This window comes from Sciurus vulgaris (assembly GCF_902686455.1).
Source record: "Sciurus vulgaris genome assembly, chromosome: 6".
NCBI lineage: Eukaryota > Metazoa > Chordata > Mammalia > Rodentia > Sciuridae > Sciurus > Sciurus vulgaris.
The window spans coordinates 106324104-106350461 of NC_136466.1; the positions used below are offsets into that span (position 1 = coordinate 106324104).

Consider the following 26358-nt stretch of genomic DNA (forward strand, 5'->3'; position numbering starts at 1 on the left):
AACTAGTTAAAAGATTTTTATTCTGAAAGGAATTAAATTCTGTGATTAAATTGGGTGAGTTAATGATGTGAAGAGTCTTTACTGGACTCAAAACATTACTTTTCCACTGAATTTGTTGATTGTTCATAGAAAGCTTGCAAAAGCAATTTTTTTAACAGCTAATTAATTTTTTAGAAAATGTTGATCAGAACACATTTGTGAAATTACCATCCTGAACTATTTAGAAATCTAACCCCCACATCAAATGAAAACAACAAAAAATTATCAAGTCAGTAAAGAATAGGGTGTTACCCTTTCTCCTTCCTTACATGCTTTGATAGAGTTGTATGTGATTATATTTCTCTGTGTTGGAACTAGCAACAGTCTGATCAACTATACTTTTACCTGAAACTATAAAAGGTGAAAAAAAGAAAAATAGGGATTGTAAAACTTTTGAAAAATAACCCAAGTTTTAGCACCAGCCTCACTGCAAGTCAGATTGATGGGGAAAAGGGAATGAATGAATCTGCCTAGCTAGTTAATAATTATTTATAAAATGAATTCATATATAATGGTATGTAAACAAGGGGTGACTCAGCTTCATTTTTTAGGGAGTGCCACAAAATTTCATTTCAAAAGAAATTCTTTAATAAGAAAAGGTATATTGGAGATTTTCAGAAAAACCTAGGGAAAGAGCTAGGTTACCTATGGCGAAGACACCTCCCTTTTACACTGCACTCTCAGGGCTGCGGTTGAGATGGGAGTCATACAATGCTAGCCCATCATTATTAACCTGAGGAGCTAATTTGCCAAGGATCAGATTTGCCTTGACTGTTCTTCTGACTTCTGTTTATATGTGCTCCTTTTTCTTTAATATTTTAAATTAAAATTTATGAATTAGTTTAATATTAAACATTACTAGTTAAAATTCTCTTTAGGATTTTGAACTGCTTCAGAAAAGAAAAGGTGTGTAGTAAAATGAAAGAGATGAGATTTATTCGAACTGGGGGAAAAAGGCAACAATAACTACCTGAAAAATATTGTTTCCAAAGAGTTTTTACTCAGAAAATTTTGTATTATATCGATTGTTATACATAGGTCATATCATGCTTGTTTTCCAAAATGTATCAAATTTTGTAATATCCTGAATTTATATTTTTTATTAGTTTTTTAAATTAGGATTTTTGAAATCCTTAAGTCTCTATTTGATCTAAGAAAACAGTATTTGTGGTTTTGAACAACTTTTCCACATACTCCTCAATATAGTATGTAAATGTATAGTATGTAAACTTCTTATGTAAACTTTCTAAGTTATTAATACTTAAAACAGGTACTCATTAAGTGAGTAAAAACTGGTAACCTCATAAGTGTCAAATATAAGATATTTTAACAGTACAGTCCATTCTTATTATTCATAGTAGTTATGATCTTTAAAGTGCCAGGAAACTGAATTAACAAATAATGGGCCATTGCTTCTTTGGAAATACAGTGTCATGTTCCTGCAAACCTCTTGTCATAGCATTTTTGTCAGTCAGCACAGAACTTTGTTTTATGTGTATTTTTTTTTTTTTTTTTTTTGCGGTGCTGGGGATTGAACTCAGGGTCTTGTGCTTGCAAGGCAAGCACTACCAACTGAGCTATCTCCCCAGCCCTGTATTTCTTATAAGAGACCTCATTTAATGTGTATTGCTGCTGCATTACCATTGAACTCATGGTCAACAACACTATAATTCATGCCTGAATGAAGTTTATCTAACACACATTTTTCTCCACGAGGTACATTATAGCCTTATTGCACCCAGAAACAGAACGTACTTACGAACTCTTGAGCGCTATCCTGAGGGGCTGTTTTAAACTGAAAGCACCAACAATGAGCATAAAAATGCAAAAAATGTGCTAACAGACTGCAAAAGGGACACTTGTTATGTAGTGTGAGTGCTGAAACAAGAAGGTAGAAATATCAACTTGTTCCACATCAGAGGAAAAGCATATCAGGACACTCAGGTTTTTCTGATGTTTTTTTTAAAAACCTGGAATACTTAGAATATTCACATTTGAAAGAAAGTTACTTTTTGGAGGGGGTGTATATGGATGTTGTGTTGGCTAAACAAAGTCACCTTACAGTTTCATATTCTCTTGTCCTGTGAAGTAAAACTGACTGCTTTCAGTTTGTCGTTTTCTTTTTTGCCATGCAGGGAACAACCTATCTTCAGCACTCGAGCTCATGTCTTCCAGATTGACCCAAATACAAAGAAGAACTGGGTACCCACCAGCAAGCATGCAGTTACTGTGTCTTATTTTTATGACAGCACAAGAAATGTGTATAGGATAATCAGTTTAGATGGTTCAAAGGTAAGTTACTTTAAATAATCTTACTGTTTTGTGTTATATAGTATAGCATTTCTGTTTTATTCAGATTTTATCTTTATTAAAATAAAATCCTTCTTTTTTGAATTTTCAGAACTTTAAGGAAACAAAAGTTATCATTCTTAGGGTAGCAACAATTTTTTTTTGTCCACTCTATTGCTTGGATTAACCATCATACTATATTGAATTATATGCCAATAATATTTTACAATCATTCATTTTATTTCATATTCATTGCTTATCTCCTATGTGTCGGGCACTATGCCAGGTCCTGTGAACAGAAAACATGATAGAGAATTCTAGGATCTAGAATTTTTTTCATATGCATTCCCATATTAGTCAGCTTTTTTTTTTTTTTTTTTTTTTTTATTACTACAAGAGACCTGACACATGCTTCTTATGAAGAAAGAGGCTTACTTAGCTCACAGTCTTGGAGGTTGAAAGTCCAAACAGTGCAGTGCGGCTTGATAAGCGCTCCCCTTATTTGCAGGGACTGCTTCTGGGTAGCTATCATGGGAACTTGCTGGGGAACAAGTGATTACATCTTGAACCAGGAGTGGAGAGAGATGAGTGGGGCCAGGCTAACTCCTTTTATAACACGAGAACTCAAGTAGTCTCATGAGAACTACCTTCCAAGACACACCCCCAGTGACCTGAGGACCTTCCACTAGGTCCCATCCCTTGAAGGTTCCTCAGCACCTTCCTCCAGTCATAGGAACTTTTGGGAAAACACACACCGTACCCAAATCATGGTAACTTCTGTAGACTAGTAGGCCGTTCAAAAATCCCTGAATCATATGAAGTCTGTCAACAATAATACTGAAGCTGACAGTCCTTATCTGAATAGAAGTATATGGACAGAAAACCTTAAGGTTTTATTTTTAAGAGAGGCCGACAATAAAATTTAAGAGCAAGGATAGCTTGGGTTCAACTTTCAGCTCTACCAATTACCAAGTATTTTGACTTTAAACAAATTATTTCAAAACACCTAATGCTTGGTAGATGGTATACCCTTCAAAGGGAGAAAAAGCCATTTTATCATCGGTGAATTTTATCTAACTGACTTGGATAAAGAAATTCCAGGCATCAAATTGTGAATATAAGGTGTGTAGGAAGATGAAATTCATTCTCTCCTTCAAGCTTTCTTGAAACCATGGAGGACTTTCAAGCCCCCAGAATTTTTAGCAAGTCACTGTAGGAGTTAAGAGCGGAGACTCTAGAGCCATACTGTTTCTTTGAATTTTTGCTTCACTGTTTGCTAGCCATGTGACTTTTCACATGGTCTTTAACTTCTGTGTGTCTCAGTTTTCTCATTCAATAAAAAGGAACTAATAAAAATACCTAAATTAGCATTGTTGTGAGGAGGAAATAAATTTAAACCAAATCACAAAGTGTGTTTAAAATTCACTCTATAAATATTTTTAAACTAGATTATAGGACCTCAGGGGCTATTTGTATTTTGTGTCTTGTGCATAGGTAACATATTTATTTGACTAATTGGTTCTCTTTTCATTTTTACTTGGAGTATTTAAAGGACTTGAGGAAATAGTAATAGTTAATTTCTATGAGGTGTTATTTAATGAGTTCTTTTGCCTATTTTGAAACTGAGTTAATGAAATGCAACAGATATTAAATGCTGTTGTCTCAGTTTAGAATTTTTATTTCTTTTCTGTGACTTGAACCTGAATTTCTGTAATCTCTTGTCTCTTGACCCAAACCACAGTAATTTTATTAGATAAGGAGGGTTAAATGGTACACAGAAATGAAGGTCAACTGATGTAGTCCATGTCTAAGAAAAGAAACTACATGCAAGTAATTAAGTAGATTTCATTTGCTCACCTTCACCGCTGTGAGTTATTCTCAAGGAAGAAAATTGGTGATTAAAAAAAAAAATTCTCATGTGTTCTTCCCTCTGAAGCAATATGAATTATTCTTTTTAGTCCATTTCTGAATATGCTTTGCTGCTTATAATTATTACTCTTAAATTTAACTTTTTTGAAAAGGTTTTTGTGTTGTTTCATTCAACAAAATCAATCTTCTGTAGCAGAGTTATATTTTATATCACATTTTTCCATTCTGTAGTTAACTTTTCTAAACTGATGCTGTTAACTATAGCAGTTCTTACAGGAGGAGTTGTTTCTTGATGAGCATTAGTAGTTGATTTGACTAATGAGTGTTTTTTCCCTTCTCTCTCTCACCTGCATTTCTGTTCTCCCTGATTAAGGTGAAGAGCCTGTAGGTGCTCCTGAGTAGAAAATGTCATTTATTCTTATTCCTCCACTGTGCATGAGAAGTTTGCTTTAAGGTCTTCTGATCAATGCTGCAGAGACATTAGCATGGCTGATGGCCAAGATTGGGGCACTACATGATCTATAATGACACAGCATTTCTACTTTCCCTTAAAAGAACAAGAACTCCAGGGTTGAGGGACATATTTATTTTTAAGTACTAAATTTTTTTCTTTTAAAGGATTAATGGTAGTGTTCTAATCAAAGAATCCAAGAAATATATATATATTTTTTGATACGGGAATTAAACTCAGGGGCACTCGACCACTAAGCCACATTCCCCAGCCCTGTTTTGTATTTCATTTAGAAACAGGGTCTCATTGAGTTACTTAGCACCTCACCATCGCTGAGGCTGGCTTTGAACTTTCCATCCTCCTGCCTCAGCCTCCTGAGCTGCTGGGATTACAGGCATGCTCCACTGTGCCTGGCAAGAAATACAATTTTTTAAGTATGGGATTATCTGTTGTTTTAAAGTTTCTTTTTAGTGATTAAAGAATATATAATACTGAGGCAGGAAGGTCTAGTGGAGATTAAAGTGAGACTTTAACAAAGCAGAAAGAAATTAATATGAAATCGTTAAAATGGGGTTCAGTGACCAATAACATATTGGTCAGTTTTCTTAGACACCTGTAAAATCTTTAGCTACTCCTACTTTTGAGAGACATTAGGGTCACATGTGAAATGTAAAAATGTATTTCTTTGAAAACACTCCCAGCTCAAATGTTCTGTAGAGAATACTGAAGGCCCAGCAAATCCAAAACAGTGCTTGCCATTCTGTGTCTGTTTGCCTTGCACTCTTCATTACATCCTGGTTTCATGGCACTAAGCACTCTCTGAAGTTTATATTATCAGCTATTTATTTACTTGTGCATTGACTGACTCCTCTTATTATAGAATGACATTTGTAATTGCGTCTCATATTGTTGTATCTCAGATTTCTAGAGTGTAACTCAAGAAAAAATGTTGACTAAATGATTCCCTACCATTTTTTAATAAATTTTTCCCCTTTTAATTTTTCATGTTATGAGAGCTCCACAAGTTAGAGTAGTTGTTTGCCACAGTTTTACAGATCTAAAATATGCAGACAGAAGACATTTTGAACCAGAGAGTAAGGAAGCTATATAAGTGTGAATATATAAATTTTGTCTGGGGACAAGGGCTCTAATATAATAATGATAATACATCTACTGACTGAGAAAATGGAAGGGGCCAGTTTCTGTTCTGTTGTAGTAAGGCAGTTATCCATGTATTATACGTTGTTACGACTATCCAGATGCCTGCATAGCATAGCTCATAAATGTTTTAGGTTTATGCCATTGTTCATGTGGTAAACAAATTTAAGTTTGTTCTGAAAATGTTCGATTTTCATCCTACTTTTTAATGGTTCATGAGATGATTGCTTATGAATTTGATAATGTCTTTATTATTGGGGTCACATTTCAATTTTAATTTGGATGTCATTAGACTATCCAACTAAAAATGATTGTCCTTCTGGTACTGACAGAAAGCATGAATTAATATAATAGTTAAATTATTATGATCACCAAAGTTACTGTTTAATAACATGACAAAATGGTAGTTTTCCAAGAAATTAAGTGTTAAACAGAATGATATTGTCATGAATCTATGCTCCTCTGTGAGAAAAGAGGAAAAGTTTTTATTTAGGGATATGTTTATTGTCTGGAGTAAAGGAAAAACTACCCAATGATTGAAAGTCTCTTTTGTATCACAAAGTTTTAGGTAAATCAACTTTGAGAAACTCTTGATTATGAATTTTAGAAAATTAGCATTATTTTTTCTTTCCTATTTTCTTTTTCTATTTTGGTACATGTGTTTGAATCCAAGAGTGCTTAATCATTGAGCCATATCCCTAGTTCTTTTTATTTTTTATTTGGAGACAGGGTCTTGCTATGTTGCTTAGGGCTTTGCAGAGTTGCTGAAGATCATCTTGAACTTGCCATCTTTCTGCTTCACTCTCCCAAATTGCTGAGATTACAGGCATGCACCATTGCACTGGGCTATTTTTTTTTAATTTATATATTCATTTTTTTGAAAATTCTTTAGAAAGTGGGACCCTACTTTTAAATATTTAACTATTACTAAGTCTAAAGTCCTGTTTCCAATGAATATCACCATCAAATTAATAAATGTTGATCCTAAATATTCAAAGGGAAGAAACTGATTTTTTTTAGATGACAGGAAAATTTATTGTGAATATAAGTAGTTGAATTTTTTGTAGGGTGGTTTCTGGGCATTGAATTCAGGGGTACTCCACCACTGAACCACATTCCCAGCCCTACTTTGGATTTTATTTAGAAACGGGGTCTTACTGAGTTGCTTAGTGTCTTGCTGTTGCTGAGGCTGGCTTTGAATTTGCAATCCACCTGTCTCAGCCTCCTGTGCTGCTGGGATTGCAGGCGTGCACCAGCACACCTGGCAGATGTTGAAATTTTTGATGGACAGATGCCATTATATTTATAGATCTATTAGGTACCATATTTCCACATTGTCATTTACAATACTGGAAATTAATTTTACAACTGTGTTTATATATTTAACATTGAGACTTACAAGTGATCCTAAATTTTTATGTAATTAAATGATCCTGTGTTTAAATGCCTGTTTGCCAATTTTTGGCAGGTTACTCATACTTGTTTTATTTTTCAGGCAATAATAAATAGCACCATCACTCCAAACATGACATTTACTAAAACATCTCAGAAGTTTGGCCAGTGGGCCGATAGCCGAGCAAACACTGTTTATGGATTGGGATTCTCTTCTGAGCATCATCTTTCAAAAGTAAGTTAAATCATAAGATCTGAGTGAAAATCATCTTCAATTTATGTCTTCACTATATAGTAGAAAATGGAACATATAAAATATACGAGAAATTTGTTTAATATTCTTAGAACAACTCTAGTGACTTTAGAGTAAGAAGAGATCATTGGCCACAAGAATGGGATCCTAATTAGAATAAGTTATACTCCATGTACGTATAATATGTCAAAATACACTCTACCGTCATGTATATCTAAAAAAGAACTAATAAAAAAAGAGATTATTGAATTCTTCTGTCACTTGGAAAATTTATTGTACATATTAGAAATAGTTAACATTTGTTGAAGGATTTTAATTATCTGTACAATAGGAAATAAAATATGGGGATTAATAATAGTTCAGAGGTATTTTGCTGAGAAATTAGAATCCTCAGATGGAGATCATCCAAAACATAGGGTAGATACCAGCCTCTTCTGAATTGTGAAAACTGAAGCTGATAGTGATATAGTTTTCAGGTTTTTAGATGACAGCAGGCACATATAAATTTTTGTGTTTAGGGAAAATTGTGCTTTATCTTAGTGTAGATTACTTTGAACTCTGATGTAATACTGAGTGGGATCCAGCAGGCACATGAGGACTTGGATAATACTAACCAAGTAAATTACTTTGGCCAGAGGAGCCAATAAAACATGGAACATCACCAGACCTGGCTATATGCTGAAGCTATGCAGTGATCATGTCAGTAGCACCTAGAGTTCATATGGATGTTACACAGGAAGAATATATAAGGAAAAGGCAACAATTTCAGGATATTAAAATGATCAGGAAGATGAATATTACTCTGCTTTTCACAGTGCATCCACCAGACCTAAAGATTTATGTTAAAACTGTACCGTTTGAAGTATTCTGTTAAAAGGATAACCCTACATTTGAAACATTTTGTGTGTGATTTGGTATAGACAGATTCTGGTGGCTTGAGAATTAAAATTATGCAAGTGCAGAGTGATCAGGCTCTTGTAGGTAGACACTGTTAATAATTATATAAAACATTAAGAATTTATTGCAGATATCATTCAGATTCTTAAAAATGATCTTTTAAAATAGTTCAGTAATTAAAATAATCTACTTTGTTTTCTTCTCCTTTATTATAAACATTCCTTAACACTAATGTTTTCAGGAGGATTTTTTTGTTATCTTTTCAATATGTAGTTTAAAGCTCAATTTTAAGACTATTTTAACTTTTGCCTTTGTGATTATAAGTCATTCCCTGTATGATGATTAAAACAAATAAGGGTTATCTGATTTGGTTTCTCTTACACATGTCTTATGTTTCTGAAACTGTGGTACAGATATATCTCAACATAACAAGGAGCATTACCCTTCCATAAATAATCCCCTTGGAAAATCATGTTTATTCTAATACATTTGTTGTTACTCATAACTTTTTAGAACTTTTGTTTTGGAACAGTTTATTAAAACCTGTATCTGAAAACAAATACATCGACTCTACTCCCTGCCTCCCCCCAAAAAGAATATTCTACTTATTGAATTTCTTGATTTTATAGTGCAAGAACTAAATTGTAGATTAATTTCTCAAACTTGCACAAGATGATTTTTAGGTCTAAGTAATTTTGATTTGTAAATTAAATTCTTTGTTACATATTTCAAATTACTGAGCAGCTAGCTAATGTTGTAAAGGAATAGTTTATTAAATTCTGTCAGTCACTGTCTCCTCTTATTTGGAATTTTTATCTGGAAATGACTTTTTTATTTTTCAAGATTTTTTTCTCATTAAAGTTAGCTTACACTTTTAACCCAATATTACTAGTGTGAACCCTATTATTTTAAGGTAGATTACATATTGAGAAACAACCCTAAAGCTCTTGGAGTCAAGTCTGATTCATCTGTTCATTGGATTTGTAGCTCCAAGAGTGTTAAGATCAGCCTCTTGTGAATGTGTTGATGCAGAGGTGACAAAAATCATGATTTATTTTCCAAGCTACCTTGAAGATTAATTTTGGTGCTTTTCAAACTGCAGGGAACCCAAAGGAATTCATAATCACTTACATAAATGAAGCAAGCATATAAATATTCTGTTTTGTTTTATTAAAAAAACCATGAGTGACATTACAAGGGTTTGGAGAAAGCTCTGAAGGAAATGGTAGATAAGGCTTCTCAAAACAAAGGAAAGCACCATGATTGGAAGAAATGTACAGTTGCCTAAAGTTGACTGATGTGAGCAAAATTCCATCTGCACTTGGATCATTAGCATGTTTACTTAAGTTGTATTTGTTGTTAAGGAGACTAAAGCCATCATGGTTTTCTTCTGCTGAAAACTAAGGATATAAAAATAAGCTGTAGTATTTATGAAGTTGAAAAGGCTTTTAAACATAAAATATTTTGGAATGCTGAATTAGCAGAAGAGAAACCATAATTACATAAAGAGAATTTAATTAAATTATGGTTTTGTTTTTCTTTCATTTCCACCAATGTGAGACCTTAGCTTTCTATTAAAAAAATTTATTTTTCATGTAAGAGGGTATTCTGTTCCATTAGAGTAGTGTAGTAGCACAGATTCAGTTCCCTGATCTATCTCCATGTATGTGGAGGTAACAAGGTTTAAGGTAAGAAGGGAAAGTTGTGATGATAAATCATAAAATACAGAAACTTAAAAAAAAAATAAAACGTACAATTTACTCTCCCTGATTTTAAAGTCTACTTAAATCTAACAATAGAAACATCTTGTTTATGTTCAGCACTGAGTCACAAAGGGTAGATTTTATAAAAGTATCACTTTTTCATTTAATAAATTAAATTTTGACCCTCCTCCATCTCTCAAGGCAAATCAGAATATCACAGGCCTTTTCTCCCAAAACTTTCCTTCCCAAGATGGAACTGAAATCAGGACTGACTTGTGTGGGTTTGATAAGGAAGCTATAATTTCGTATTTTTATTGCCAACTATAACAGGTATTTTAAGTTACACAGACAATTTAGGTTTTTAAATTTAGTTGTTTTGTTATTCTCTGATATTAGTAATACAGTAGCCTCACTTCCCAAACATTTTAAATTGATACTATTCGTGGGCTTGGTGTTTTATAGTTTCTTACAGGTTTCTAAGAATTAGCATATCATGAACAATAATAATTTTTGTTTTGAAATTACGAATCTTAAAAGACTCAGGTGGAGTTTATTATCCTTTTCTGGTGGTGTACCTTAGTTGCTTAGAAATTTTGAAAATGAATTTTTAGTTTTGTCAGTTAATGATAATAATTATTATTTATAATATTGAAAATAAAATGACTTAGAATAATATGAGAGTTAATATTTTATTAATAATTAAAAGCATTTTTCAGTACTGTGATATTTATAAGTAGGTACTTAAGAAATTCAATTTTCTCATTGATAAACAATATAGTATGCTATTTTTACTGGTCTTAATTATTTCTGAGCAACCAAGGATAAGCTGGCTGACACCACATTCTAACTTCATATATAGTGATGCTTTTGAATGAAAATTTGTCAAAGTACTTTATGCACAGTAGGCTTCTTTTTCATCATTTTCGTGTTATAAATTATAATTGCTTTGAAGGCTACGTTGTTTGTTGTTTTTCAGAAAATGAAAGACAAATATGGTAAAAATGGGCACTGTGAGTTACTGGTTTTTGGCTAATGTATACAGTCTTTATACATTCAGTTTGCAGAAAAGTTTCAGGAGTTTAAAGAAGCTGCTCGACTGGCAAAGGAGAAATCACAAGAGAAGATGGAACTTACCAGTACACCTTCACAGGTAGTATTTCATTTCTATTTTTGTTCATGAGCCTTGTTCATTTCAGATGGTGCTCTTTATGCCAGAGTTAAATTTGTGGAAATAATAGCAAAATTAATTTCCAAAGTGGATGTAAAAATGCACTTTTTAGTTATATCTACTGGTAGAAAATTTTTTTTCCTTTGTATGTCAATGTCTGCAAGAATATTTTAAAAATTAATTTTACAATTAAAACTCAGATTATTTAAATGTGCATAACAACTTAAAAGCAAAAGTATATAAAGATCATGAATTTGCTTATGTTTGTCTTCTGTGTTCTTTTAGGTGATGATTATTAGTTAAATTTGGCCACAAGAGGAGACATAGGAGAGGCTCAGGAGAATAAAAATATTATTATATTCACAGGTTCTAAAAAGTGGCCACAGCATACCTTGCATGGCTGCATGGGGAAGATTCACCGGGGTGGTCAGGAAGCAGGAGTAAAGGGAAAACTAAGGTAGTCTTTATTGAGATTTCCATGGAAGGGTGAATAAGAGAAAACAGTTTAGGATTGGCTAATTTGGATAATTCCAGTGGAGTCTAAGCGATCATGGTAGTCTCTAGTTGCCTTGTACCTGACCATGTGTTGATTAAGGCAGTAGAATATTATCTCTTAAGGTGTATAGGCTGGATAGAAGGAGTGTGGCTCTAAACTGACTAGATTGGTGTCAGGATGGTCCCTGCTGGGCCCTCAGTATCTCTTTAAGAATCAACTACCCTGAGAGGAAAAAGTGATTTCTCCCCAGCTAGAAGGTATTTTTAAAATGTCAAAAAAAAAAAAAAAAAAAAAAAATGCAGATACTTTTAAAATATATAAGCAATATAATTTGTTGGGTTGTTTTATATATATTTTTTGTGCCCTACCTAGTTTTAAAGTCTACTTAAGTCCAATAATTGAAACATCTTATTTGTACTTAGCACTGAGGCACAAAAGTATCACTTTTGTAAATAGCCTATTATTGTCTGTCAATTTTTTTTATAAATGTAGTTTTTTACTTGTTGATGGACCTTTATTTTATTCATTTATTTATATGCTGTGCTGAGAATCAAATCTAGTGCATGTGAGGCAGGATCTCTACCACTGAGCCACAACCTCAACCCAGAATTTTTTTTAATTGGAAATGATATCTTCAGTTGAGTGCTGGGGATATAGCTCAGTAGTAGAATGCTGACCTAGCAATTTCAAAACCCAGCAGCAGGCAAACACTCTACCAACTGAGCTATATCCCCAGCCCCCTAAAAATTTTTTTAAAATTAAAAAATGATTTATATTTCCAAATAAAGTTCACTAAATAGTTACATTTCAGTACTTATACAATGGTTTTATGATTCATATATAAAATGCCAGTTATATTCAGCTCCTTAATAATAGACTTCTAAAGTTAATTTTCATTTTAATTTTGTTCTTAAGAGTAAGATTCAGCTTCATGCTGTTTCCTTTGTAGTAATTGCTTCTGAAGTATACTCTAGCTTTTATGAAAAGGTAGAATCAGATGATACAAATGTTTCTCTACTGTCTGAAGAAGTAAATAGAATTACCTTGCAATTTAGCAAGTAGCCAAATGTTTGAACAGTATAGAAAATTATTTGCTCTTCATCTCCCTCCCTGGCACCAACTCTATAAACCCCACTAATATTAAATTGATTTATTTACACACACAAAAAAAACTAGGATTCTGTTAAGTATGTGTAAAATACATATTTCCTCAGCGACTGAAGGTTTTCTCTGGATTGAAGCCAAAGCTCTAGTATACTTCTGTAGCTATAGTGACCTGGAATAACTTGAATCGTTATTTTGAAACTTCCTTTGGATCTGTCTTCTCAAATGCTCTGACAGTGTAGTGTGGTATGTTTAAACATAAACATAAAAGCCTGTTTGAAATTAAGTAGTAGTACATGTTGGAAGCTGTGATTCTTCAGGTGAATGATTCTACTTTTACAAGAAGATGCAATAAACAGTACATTCAATAAGAGAATACTCAAAGAATTTCAATAAAATTGTATGGATTAAACTTTGCCCTTATACTTAGTTCCTATTTCTTTAATCACAACATACATTTTTTGTTTAATTGGTTATGAACTAGTACAAGTTGTTAAGATACCCACTCCTCTTTGGTGGAAAGAATGTCTTTAAAAAGTCTTTACTTTTATCAAAGGAATGTATCAAAGATGCTTACATTTGGGAAATTCTGTGAAATATAAAGAATAAAGAAATATCTTAAGTTCATCAGCATTTGAGAACCAAAATATACAGACCTTAATTTATCTTTATAAAACATTTGAAGTTTTATCATTGATTTAATATATAGAAGCCAGAGTATGGTAAGAAAAAGTATTTAATTTTTCTGTGTTAGTCAGTTTTCCTTCACCACGGCAAAATATCTGACATAAACAACTTAAAAGTAGGATAGGTTTATTTTGGTTCAGGTTTTCAGAGGTGTTAGCGGTGCATGCCCATTTGACCCTGTTGCTTCGGGCCTATGTCAGCACAGTGCATCATAGTGGAGCAAGCTGTTCACCTCATGGTAGCCAGAAAGCAAAGAAAGAGAAGTAGTTATTGGAGTTCCAATATCCTCTTCAAGGCCTGCCTCCAGTGATCTAACTTCTTTCCACTCTGCCTCACCTGCCAAAGGTTCTACCACCCTCTCAACATGCTGGTAACCAAGCATTTAGCCTGGTTCAAACCATACACTCCCTTTACCCTTTTTGTGACAATTTGTAATATTTGTTTCCTTTGAATGATATGGCCCTCAGTGACTCTTGTTCTACTCACCTAAAAAGAACTTGATTTACTGTTTTTATCCAATCTTTTTCATTAATGCTTTGCCTGAAAAATAGACTTAGGAATTCAGCAAAGAGGAGATTATATAGGGTAATCAGTAATTGTTTAAGTGAAAAAATGGATAATAATATACACTTGGTCATAGCTTTTGTTTTATTTGAAGTTAAAACACTGGTTAAGACTATGAGTTTTTGAGTCAGAAAAAGACATGTATCCTTTTTCTGTCACTCTGTGATCTTGGAAAAGTTGCTTAACTTAAGTGTGTTTATACATCTGTAAAATGAGTATTATTTTACAGAATTGTTGTGAGGAATGAATGTGATAATGACAGTTCATGATTAATAATGGGCTGTAGGCCATTCATTCTAGGTGTGAATCTTGACTCTAACCCTTACTAGCTTTATGAACTTAGGCAAGTTACTATTTTTTTTTTTTATCTATGAAATGTAAATATGAACAACATGTCCTTCCTAGAATTATTGTGAGAATTAAATGGGGATCTGAAAATGCTTATCAAATATTAAATGAATGCTCAATTAATACGAACAACTGTTCTTGATGATGTGGTTGAAATGGTGAGGATAATGATATAAAGGAGAAAAACAGTATCTGACACATAACCATTTTCTAGAAATGACATTTACCTTATTGTATAAATCCTGAATCAAAATTCCTTGGAATACTTATTAAAATACAAATTGCTGAGTCCCAATCATAGAGTTGTTCTTTAGTAGGTCTGAGATGGGGTCCAAGTATTTGCCTTTCTGATACCTTTTCACAGAAGATGCTAATGCTCCTGGTCTGGGGACCATCTTTGAGAAAAACGGTGCTGTAGGTAATCATTTCACCTCCCTACAGCCTTGAGATGAAAGGAGTCTGGTATTTAGAGCAGTTAGCCAATTCCCCATTCTTAGACTCTTGAGCTAAGTAAGGTTGTACACTTAACTTATTAGAGAATTAAAGCTGAGATGAGCCTGGAAAAGGACCATAATAGCAGAGGGTAAAGAGACTGTAACATGTTTTGATGAGCTTGAAGAGCATGTAGAAAGAATGGCATAGACTGGGAGGACAGAAGGCTGTAGGGCACAAGCTCTCATATCTGCTGGAACCAAAACCAGTTATTAATCTGTTAATTTAAAAAGTCAGTTAATGTGAAAAAGTTTTAAAGATTTTTACTTTAAAATTTGTAAATTGAAATTCAATAATATAATATTTTATTCACCAGTATTTTGATGTAAAGAAATATTAGGGGTTTCTGTCATTTTTCTGACATAGTTTATTATATATGATATTATATAGCACATGCTATTAAATATGGCTTATAAATGCAGTTGCTATAAACTGGTTTGGAACAAATACAGTTTGCTCTTTGTTAAGCATTTAATACACAGGTGGGTACAAAATTCATAAACAGTGGAAATTAACCCTCTAGCCCTGACTGTCATCATTCAGTTAGTATGTAATACGTAGGGAAGAGCATGGGTTAATCTAGAAAGTCAGATTTTTTTTTTTTTTTTGTAGTGCTGAGGATCAAACACAGTTCCTTATACATACTAGCCAAGTGCTCAACCACTGAGATACATCCTCACCTCCGCAATACTGCAATACTTCTGTCAATATCAGAAAATGGGATTTAAAAGATTGTGACTCTGGATAGTGACTAAGTATAGGGAGTAATTTACAACAGAGGATTAGGGAATACTTGTCTTGAGATCTTGGCCCCATTTTCCTTTATGTGTCTGTTTGCTCTTCTGGTCTCTTGCCTCCATCTCTACTGGCATGGGATCTCAAAACTATTAGCTCCTCTTCCAATTTTTCCTGTCAGAGCCTCTGATCAGGAAAGACTGGGGTTCTCATCTTCATTCAAATATAAAAGACCAGAGTGGAATGGTTCTTCTGTTAATGTTTGTTAAATGATAAAGGACCCTGTTTTACTTTTTTAGTGGTACTGGGGATGGAATTCTAAGGCCTTATACATGCTAGGTAAGTGCTCTACCACTAGTGACATCTGTAGTCCTCTTTTTTGTTTTTTTGAGACACTAAATTGCTAATTGCCCAGACTGGTCTCGAACTTGTGATCCTCCTGGTATTACAGGTATGTGGTATCATGCCCAACCAGACCTATTTTACTTAAGCCAAAAAGGAGAAAACTTTAACAGGAATTTTAATTTTGGGCTTTATTCGAATTAAATAGAAGGTGGTAGTGGTACTGGGTCTGTCTAGTGGGGAAGGACAATGATACCCCTTGTCCTTACCCACATTCTCCCAGAGTAGGTGGTCATAACACCTTGAAGGCTGGTCCCAGAGTGCTGGCCACATTAATTTCTTTTTCACATGAATATTTTTAGTTTTTTATTTTTTTCTTTCTTGCCATTTCATAAATGGATAAGAAAAGAGAATTCTTAACAAGTACTTCTTGAATCTTACATCTGTGTTTGGACTTTTTTTTTAAATGATATTTTCATATTAGTCTTCGCTTTCAATATTCACTCAGATTTTAATTTCTAAAAATAATTTTTCTTTACTTTGGCTGTCATTTTTCTTTTTCTGATTATAGAGTATTTGTTTTGGTGGGAAGTATGGGGAGATTTTCCCAGAAAGGATGAGAAGCAAAGTGAGAAATGAGTGGTTTTATTTCTCAAAATAGGATATAAAGGCAATAGAGGGGCTCATTAGATCTCTTTTTGTTTACATTTACTTTTTTTTTTTTTTTTTTTTGCTTTTTTCAGTTATCAGTATTGGTTTACATTTATGTATAGACATGCACACAGACACAGGTATGTGTGTGTGTGTGTCTCTCTCTCTCAACGATGTTAGTTGATAATTTACTGTAGAAATGTCAGCTATATTAAGAATTTCTTCCTAAAGAGAATCATCCTTTTTTCTTCAAAATTTTGTACTCTAATACATATACCCCCAAAGTTTTTTATTTTAACTTTTGATTTAAAGATATAAAATGTTGATTTGTAGGAGTATTTTTAAAAGAATAACCAAAGTCAAATATTTAGAAAATAATACAAAGTTTAGATTGAAAAAGAACTAGATATTTAGAATATATTAAATTAAAAAACATTTCACAGGGCTATTTTCAGCATATATACAATGTCTGTAAGTTTTTATAGAACACTTTTGATTATTCATAAACTACTTTTGTATAATTGGAAAGAAAGGGGATTTTGTTTTCCATTTATGCTTTTATTGAGCCTTTTCTTGTTCTCATAGGCACATATTAACTTAAAAAAAAACTATGCTTTTAGTAGGCTTTTTGTTTTTCATAATTATCTAGGATAACTAAATATGCCTTAGTTAACAATAGTTAATATTCAAGTCCTCTGAAGAAAAGTCTGCTGCATTGACATGTTGAAATTGTTGTGATCTCTATCCCTTTCTTCTTCCCCTTCCTTCTCACTTTAATTTGCCTCTGACAGTGGTCTTCCTACATCAGCAGCATCAACATTCATAGCCTTTCCAGTACCCCTGCTTCAATTCCATTTGGCTTATTTTATCCCTGTAGTAACAGGAGTATTTACCCTAGAAGGAAGTAAAAAGGTTGCTCCTCTTTCTGTTTTGATCCTAATCTCTCTTTGTCCTCTCTACTCTTCTCCATTGCTTCTAGAAAATTCCTAAATCCTTTAATTGCTCATCCTAGTGATGCCTTTTCAGTTTAACAAGGTTGTTTCTATTATCATTTCTGTTGAATAAAATCTCATCCAACTTAACTATTGAGTAGATTAGACAGCCAACCTTGATTTAGTTTGCTTTGGCCTGTCTGGGGGGAAAAAAAAAGTAGGCCTGATTTATTAACACCAAAGATGGTAATTTCATGGTTTTTACTGGCTACTTAAGCTTTCTCTGACTAATTAAAATGGCCCATGACTGACCTAGAAGTAAAGTCACTTTGTGAATATCGTTCTCATTATTTACTTAAAATGATTTGACTTTGTTTTAAAACAATTTAATGTTGTCATATTGTACTATAGACTTTATTCTCTTGTTATTAGTTAATGGAAACAAAAAGAATTTAGGAGAAAGATCTACTAAAGAATAACATTAAAGGTTAAATAGAAATTCCACTAATAATTGAAAAATGGTTAAGTGATAATATGAAATTCAGAAACTTTCCTTTTGCATTGCCTGTTGGTGCTCACCAGAAGTCCCAGCACTCAGGAGGCTCAGGACAGGGAGTATCACCTGAACCTAGGAGTTCAACACCAGCCTGACCACATAGTGAGACCCTGTCTCAAAAAAAGAAAAAGTCCTTTTTGATCTTTGATAGCTTCTTTAATTTATAGTTTATTTTTATGTGAAACAAAATCACATAGTAATATTAAACCAGAAGTCCCATAAAAGAAAATTTTATCACATTAATAATTTTTGCATGTTTTTAGCAGTTCATATGTATTTTTAAGTATATGGGTTATCATAACCTAGGTACTGCTTTATATTCTCATTTTTCTGATTATAAGCATTTTCCTATATTGCTAATATCCATCTTATTTTTATTGATTTCTTTCTAGTTGGCAGATTATGACCATATCTAGCCATTCTATTGGACATTTAGGTTGTCATCTTTTACCTCACCATAGATGAATATTTCATATGTGAAGTTTTATTGCCCAGGGATCATTAGATGTCTCCCAAGCCATTCTTTAACAGTCTGGTGCAAGACCCCACTCCTGTTTAAAGGTTTATCAAATGATTCCTCTTTTTGGTTTCTGGTAACAAATTTGGGTTAATTAGATGATAGCAGACATGAGTATCAGTTTGAGCTTCATAATAAATTTAATTTATTTTCTAAAGTGATGAATTTATTTTGACAGACAAATCTTGATTAAAAGTAAAAAAGAGACAAATTGCGTGAAGAACAATAATTCTTTTATGAGTACAATTTAAAAAGCTGAAATATGTTAGCATCATTATGTAATGATACATTATAAAGGTATTTCTGGTAGCTTTTCTAAATAGCTCTGTAGGAATTGAAAAATAGGGAAAATAAAAGAATTATAAACTTGTTGCAAATTTCTTTCTCCCCTTTGCCCTCCTCCACTCCTGTTCTCTTCTTTTTCTGAATCTCTCCTATTACCTGCTTCTTTATCCAAAATAAAATCACATCTTGCATTTTTGTATCATTATTTTCCTGAAGTAATTTTTACATTTTTTCTGACTAGTTACTTATAGTAAATCAAAAGTTTTTCAGTTCTTTGAAACTACATTTCTAATTGTGTTTACATTTCTAAATTGTATTGTGTTTGAATGAGTTTTCTTATGAGTTGCTTTGCTTCAAAAATTCTTTCTTTTAAGACTTGAAATTTCTGTTGAAATTTGGTTTATAAAAAGGATACAGCACAGTCAGTTTTAACTTTAATATGATGTGTGTACTTGAACAAAAGTATAACTCCTTTTTTTTCCTCCCTCCTCCATCCCTTTCCTTAAGGAATCAGCAGGCGGAGATCTTCAGTCTCCTTTAACTCCTGAAAGTATCAATGGGACAGATGATGAAAGAACACCTGATGTGACACAGAACTCAGAGCCAAGGGCCGAACCAACTCAGAATGCATTGCCATTTTCACATAGGTACAGATTCAATTCACCAATCATGATTAAGTAAAATGTGTAAATATGGAAGCTTATTTGATTTTAGAAACTCTAAAGTTACTTCAAACTTAACAACCTTTCAGTGAAAAATTCCAGGTCAGACTTCTTTTATTAATTTATTGTTTATAGTTGCCTAGATGGGCCAGAGTAAACATTTCCTTTATCTGTGTAGAAAAAGGAGTATTGAGCTAATTACAGAGAAGTTGTCTTTCAGTGAAACAAAATACTGTTAATTCCTTCTATTTTTAAAACATAGCCTCTTAAGGGCCCTCTTTGTTAGCCTGGTTTCTATTAAATTGTATTTTTTTAATAGGTCTTCCACTCTGAAATTAAGCTTTACCTTAGTCTTAGAGGTGATATCATCACATGATGTCAAAGAAGGAAAGAAGAGAAACTTATAGCATGGTAGATTTATTTTTGGACACCATTAGGAGATAAGACTTCTCTTGCCTTTCTGAATTTTAAAAGCATTTGGTACTCTAAAAAAGACAGTTTGTCCTAAATGTGTTCCAAACTAGTTACATTGATTATTGCTCATACTGTGGTATTTTTAGAATATAAGGAAATCTATGATGTTGTAGTATGGAAGATATAAGACAAATATCTCTCAGTAATCTGTCTTAAAGTTAATTTATATCCTTCCTTGAATGTTTTTCACTCAATTTTGGTTAAAAGTAAGGAAATAGTTTTCTTTTATTGCACATTTTTTTTTGGGGGGGGGTTCCATTACTTTAAAAATCTCATTCTTTGGCATATTTAAGAATTGTGAAGTGAGGTGTTTCAAACTCTTAGAAGAATTTTAATTTTGATGGAAATTTGTTAAATATTAGGGACATAGGATTAAGCATAATAGAGACTAAGAGAACTCATGATCAGGATAAAGAAGAAGAAAAATGAGATAGTTTTTTAAGTAATGAGTAGAGGAGAACTATTTGTGAGGCTATTCTCATTTGTTGCTTAAAATGCTAATAATTTTATATAAAACATATATATACATATATAGTCTTAACAAAAACTAGTTTTTTACGTTTCCTTCCTTTAATAAAAATATTTACCATATTCATTTAGTAGACTTAACTGCACTAAACATAATTATACTTGATTTCTTTTTTAAAAAATATTATTTTAGTTATCAATAGAACTTTATTTTATTTATTTATATGTTGTGCTGAGAATTAAACCCAGTGCCTCACACATGCTAGGCAAGCACTCTATCACTGAGCTACAACTCCAACCCTATACTTGATTTCTTTAACACTTAAATTGAGCCATCTGCATTAAATACTGTGACCATTAGAAATTAAAAAAACTTATATACCTAAAATTTTCTAAATTTTTTTTTGTTAGTCCTTAGTATTTGCATTACTTATGTGGAATTGGTCTTTATCTAATTGACTGTTCTTGGGAGTCTGATAGGAATCACTTTGACTTGAAGATACAGCTTCTTTAGGTAGTGGGATTTATAGATTAGCCATGGAGATATTTGACAGACCTTTGAGTATAAAGCTTACCAGGTCAATTTAAACTTTTAATTATGGAAAAGGCATTATAATCTTAAATGTTTTCCTTATTAAGTATGCTTGACTATAGAATTTTAGAAGACTGATTTTCTGAACTTGTTTTGATTTTATATTAATCAATGTTCAGCTAGTTACTTGACTGAAAACAAGATTTCCACCTGAGGTAGATCATTTTACAGCTAATATATTGAATCCTAGACTGTCAGAGATAGAAAGAAGAGACCTCAAAGATGATGCAATCCAGGATTTTCCAAACTGGTAGTTTGAAATCAATTTAATGCATTACTTATGGGATTCTGAAAATGAAACCAAGGAGAAAATATGAGATAAAACTAACATTATGAGTAAAAATTGGGTCAGGGATCTATGACTCATGCCTGTAATCCCAGCTACTGGGGAGGCTGTGATAGCAAGATGGCAAGTTTGAAACCAACCTCAGCAACTTAGATCTTATTTCAAAAAAAAAAAAAAAAAAAAAAAGGCTTGGAGTTGTAGCTCAGTGGTAGAGCACTTGCCTATCATGTATAAGGCCCTGGGTTCAATCCCCAGCACCACAAAAAAAAAAGAATAGAAATTATTTCAATAATATGCATATATACATGTGTATGCTGGATTACAGTGTAAAATGTCCCAAGTTTGAAAGTATGTGACTTTGGCTTACAAGAAGATTAAATCCCAGTGTTTAGGTGAATGTCCTAGATAACATAGGTCATTTAAGAAAACCTTAGAGTTGACAGCTTACCTCTTTTGATCCTAATATGTGCTGTCAGTTAGTAAATAGTATATTAAAGTCAAATACCCAGCAAAGAAATAAGTGTTTCATGAACTTAGAGACAAAGAATATAAGAAAAAGTTTTTATTCTAATCTGAAACTCCCAAATTGGATATTCTTTTTTTCCTCCCCATGGCAAAATAAGAAAATTAAAATCTTATGTTTTTAAGGCTTACACTATTTTTCATTCCTTCCTCAGTACTTTTTTTTTTTTTTTTTTTTGGTGCTGGGATTGAACCCAGGGCCTTCTGCTTGCTTGGCAAGCACTCTACCAACTGAGCTATCTCCACAGCCCCTCAGTACTTGTTTTAAAAAATAATATCAAAAAGGGTTTTGCCAATATTTCTCTTCAGGTTGATACCATTTTGCTGCAGAATAAGGAGCTAAATAAGGGTGGTAAGAATGGAGGAAGGAAGGACTGTGTAGAGGGAAAAGAGGGGTGGGTGGGGTGGGGGGGAAGGGAAAAAAATAACAGAATGAATCAAACAATATTGCCCTATGTAAATTTATGATTTTTAATTAAAAAAATAAATAATAAAAGGAGCTAAATAACTAGAATGCCTATGTTTTTTAAAAAAATGGACATAGGAACATATGGAACAGTGATGTAGTCTGTCAAGTGGACTAATGTCTGAAATAGTAGGTACTTGTGCTCTTCTTAAAATTCAAATTTTATTCCTAAATCTCAGTAATGAATTAATTAACATGCCAAAAGAAGACCTTGATTTTCATTTAGCCCTAAAATTTTTGGTAATTTGGTTATTTTTGTTCTTTACTCTTTGTAAGCTCTATTTATTTACTACATAGCTTCAGAAAGATAAATAGGATTTTTTACTGTTAATTTTCATTATAACTTTATTATAAAAATTTTAACCATATGAGACAGAATAGTGAACTCTCATGAACACATCACCCAGCCTTAACAGTCATGTTCCAGTCTCATTTCATCTCTGCCTCCATCTATTCCTCTATAACTGTATCTTTCTTAAAGCAATTTCCACACATATAATTTCATGTACATAGTTTTTAAAATTAGTTTTGAACTTTTAAACACTTATGTACTAAAGTATTACAACTTTTTGTGTTTATCTTATTCAGTGGCATTATAGGTTACCTCGAATCGTTCACTACTTTCTTCGATTCTCTGTGTGTGTGTGTGTGTGTGTGTGTGTGTGTGTGTGGTTTTCTCCTGGGGATTGAACCCAGGGCCTCAGGCATGCTAGGCAGGCATTCTACCACTGAGATATATTTCTAGCCCCACTTTCTTTGATTTTTAACTGCTACTGAACTAAATTTTAAATGTGATGAGCTACTCAATACTCCTTAATCAAGTGCTATGGTATTATTTTATGTTTGTGTCATAAACTATGAAAAAATACCTTCATCAAATAAGTTTCAATGAATTTTTTTGAATGTACTTCTCTAAATGTTTTTCAAAGTTTAGGAATATGTAAAATAGGTAAATCACAAGGATAAAGCACTTACTAATTTCTTTAGGGAAATGTTATTAAATTTCATCTAAATTGCTATTTCTTTTTTTAAGAATTAACTTTTAACCTAAATGATAATGTCCTTTTGAGATTGATAAATATATAGTGACCCACTGAAGTCTTCAGCTCATTCTTGAGACCATAGTCTTAGATTAGCTAGCTATAAAGTAGCTATATTCCAGTAGACTAAGGTGCTGAGGAAGGTTTAACTTTCTTGTTCCAGGGATTATTGTTTGCTTCATAGTGTCAACTGTGTGGAACTCTAGAACTTATTTGTTTTTTCTTACAAATAATAAATAATAGGTATTTTAAAAAGATTTAAAGCTGTCTAAAATTCTCTTTGATGGAGTTAAGTTTATAGTATTCCAATGCTTTTGGAATCTAACACTGAAATGTAATAATGAAAACTCAAGTTTTTATTTTGTTCATTGTAATTTTATGGTCCTTAGATAGTCAGTACTATATTGATAAACAACTGCTCTCCTATTTTTGAGAGTTCACAACAGACAAATATAAGCAGTTTGTGAAGTTATTTTTGTAAATTTTGATAACAGTTTATAATCATAATGGAAAATAGGCTCTTTTATGCACTAATTTAGGTTCTTCTGATGTTTAGATGTTTTCTCATGGTGCTGTTAGACTATGCATTTTGGAGGTACTACGTGTATCTTCTGTTAGAAATTTTTCTGCTATTTTATGTGTTTGTTTCCAGCAGATACTCATTAAAGGATATATGCAGAAATGTTACTTTGTAGTATATTGACTTTAAATCAGTGTAACTATAATTTTACCAAAGGTTTTGACATCTGGGTGGGTTCATTCCATTTATATTTGTTATTAAAGTTTCAGAAAGTTACTACTTTAAAACTGTAACTTAGGGATGTTTTATCATTTCAGAAACTAAACTTCACTGAAAATGTTACATGCCATTTAAACTAAAATACAAAACATACTCACTAAAATAAATTGAAAATATTGTATTTAACAAAATGAAGTCAGGCATGGTGGGTGGTACATGCCTGTAATCCCAGCAGCTGGGGAGGCTAAGTCAGGAGGATCACAAGTTCAAAGTCAGCCTCAGCATCTTAGTGAGACCTTGTCTCAAAATAAAATAAAAAATGGGCTGGGGATTTGGTTAATGGTTGAGCCCCCCTGGGTTCAATCCCTGGTACCAAAACCAAACAGAAACAAAAACAAAATCAAATGTACAATAATGTGCATTATCTTAAATTAAATACAGTTTGTACTTACTTGAAGATGATGCAAACAAGAAAAGTAAATGAAGGTGAAGAACTCTGAATTACTATAATCATCACACTGTGGTATCCGTCTCCCTCTTTATGGAAAGAAAACAAAACTTAGATTACAATTATGAACTAAAGTAAAATATATTTTCTGTGGATAACTTTTGTTTTGGTAAAACTTTGTATATAAAGCTGGGACTTGATTTCACAAAAAGTGACTTTATCATTGATATAATTACAGGTAAAAAACTAAAGTTGTAGGATGTTCCGTAGTCATAATTGACTTAAATATCATTATTGCTCCACCATCAAACCTAAAAAATTATATTAGGTTTTTCAAAATAAAATTAATATGAAGGCTCAGTATTTTCTTCACTATAATTTTGAATGGATGGAATTTTGTAGGATGTGCTATAGTAATTTGGTAATACATATGCTGTTATACATTCCCTTGAAATGAAGCAATTTGTATATTTTAAAATAAGATGCAATAAAAATAGTTAACAGTTTATTAGTTTTTTGAATATATATGTGTGTGTGTATACACACACACACACACATTTCTGTTTTCTGTTTTGAAGTTTTAAAAAACTAACCTTTAAAAAAAAAAAAAAAAACTAACCTTTTTTAAAGACTGTAAGGAGGCTGGGCGCAATGGCGCACACCTTGGGAGGCTGAGGCAGGAGGATCTCAAGTTCAAAGCCAGCCTCAGCAACTTAGTGAGGCCCTGAGCAACTCAGTGAGACCCTGTCTCTAATAAAATATAAAAAAGGGATAGAGATGTGGCTTGACAGTTAAGCACTATATATTTTAAGGGAAACTTTAAAATTTGCTGAGACATTTTGTTAGGCATTATCATTTGAAATAGGTTATTCACAGGAAGAAAATGATTATTATTCATGTACAATAAAGACATTGCTAAGCTACCTCCAATGGGAATTAATTTCTTCCCCTTCTCTCCCTCTGCTTTACAATTATTATTAATGGAAAAGAATGTTCCATTAATCCATCCCTAGCAATTGTCAACTGCTCATTTTAAGCTGGAGTTAGGAGGTGTAGTCATTTGCTATGGATCAGATTGATTCTAGAATGGTTATGATTTATCCCCCTGTGAAGAGTTTTTTAGGATTTCCTTCTTAGTAGACCACAGTGCTGGATTCCACTGGAAGGGAGAGGTGTGATGAGGATAGTTCTGATCTAGGGCATGAGGAAAAATGCTTTTCCTTTGAATTTGCCTTTCTGTCTTTCCTCTTAGCAGAGTAGTAAGGGCCAAGATCAAGGTGTGAACCTAGACAGAGGTCAGGCATGCCACAAACGTGAAATTTGTGGTATATATGGCAGCAAAGAATGGTGAGTTCTATGTGATAATGGAGTAGGCTTCATCTAAAGAATGAAGCCAGGGAAATGAAGACTAGATGACACCTCTGGCTTCTAGGTTAGATCTTCAAAAGAAATCTTTGTAAAGATTGGGGCCAAATCTTGCCTCATGGGGATAATACATTAGACTCACTTTTCCTATGGGACAATTCACTGAAGTATATCGAAGTAGTCATCCTGCAGTGACTGCTTTCCTTACAGAACGTGTAAAATGCAGACATGGCTACAGTTGAAATTATTGTGTGTTTTGGTTTTTATTTGTATTTCTTATTTGCCATTCTTTGTTTACAGGTTAGTGTAACCAAATTGTTAATTTTTACAACTGTTCTAAATTGAAACCTGAAAGTTGATATTAGAAC

The 26358-nt window shown here is 32.7% G+C and overlaps 1 protein-coding gene across 3 annotated transcripts in view; it reads left to right on the plus strand.

The window, feature by feature from the left end:
* Positions 1–26358, plus strand: part of HOMER1 (homer scaffold protein 1) — a 154762-nt gene that overhangs the window by 57332 nt on the left and 71072 nt on the right. For all 3 annotated transcript variants that reach the window (XM_079143585.1, XM_079143586.1, XM_079143584.1), the window contains 4 exons: positions 2175–2331; positions 7302–7433; positions 11109–11201; positions 19436–19575. In XM_079143585.1, coding sequence (XP_078999711.1) covers positions 2175–2331; positions 7302–7433; positions 11109–11201; positions 19436–19575 — 522 coding nt within the window. The remainder of the gene's footprint in view (positions 1–2174; positions 2332–7301; positions 7434–11108; positions 11202–19435; positions 19576–26358) is intronic.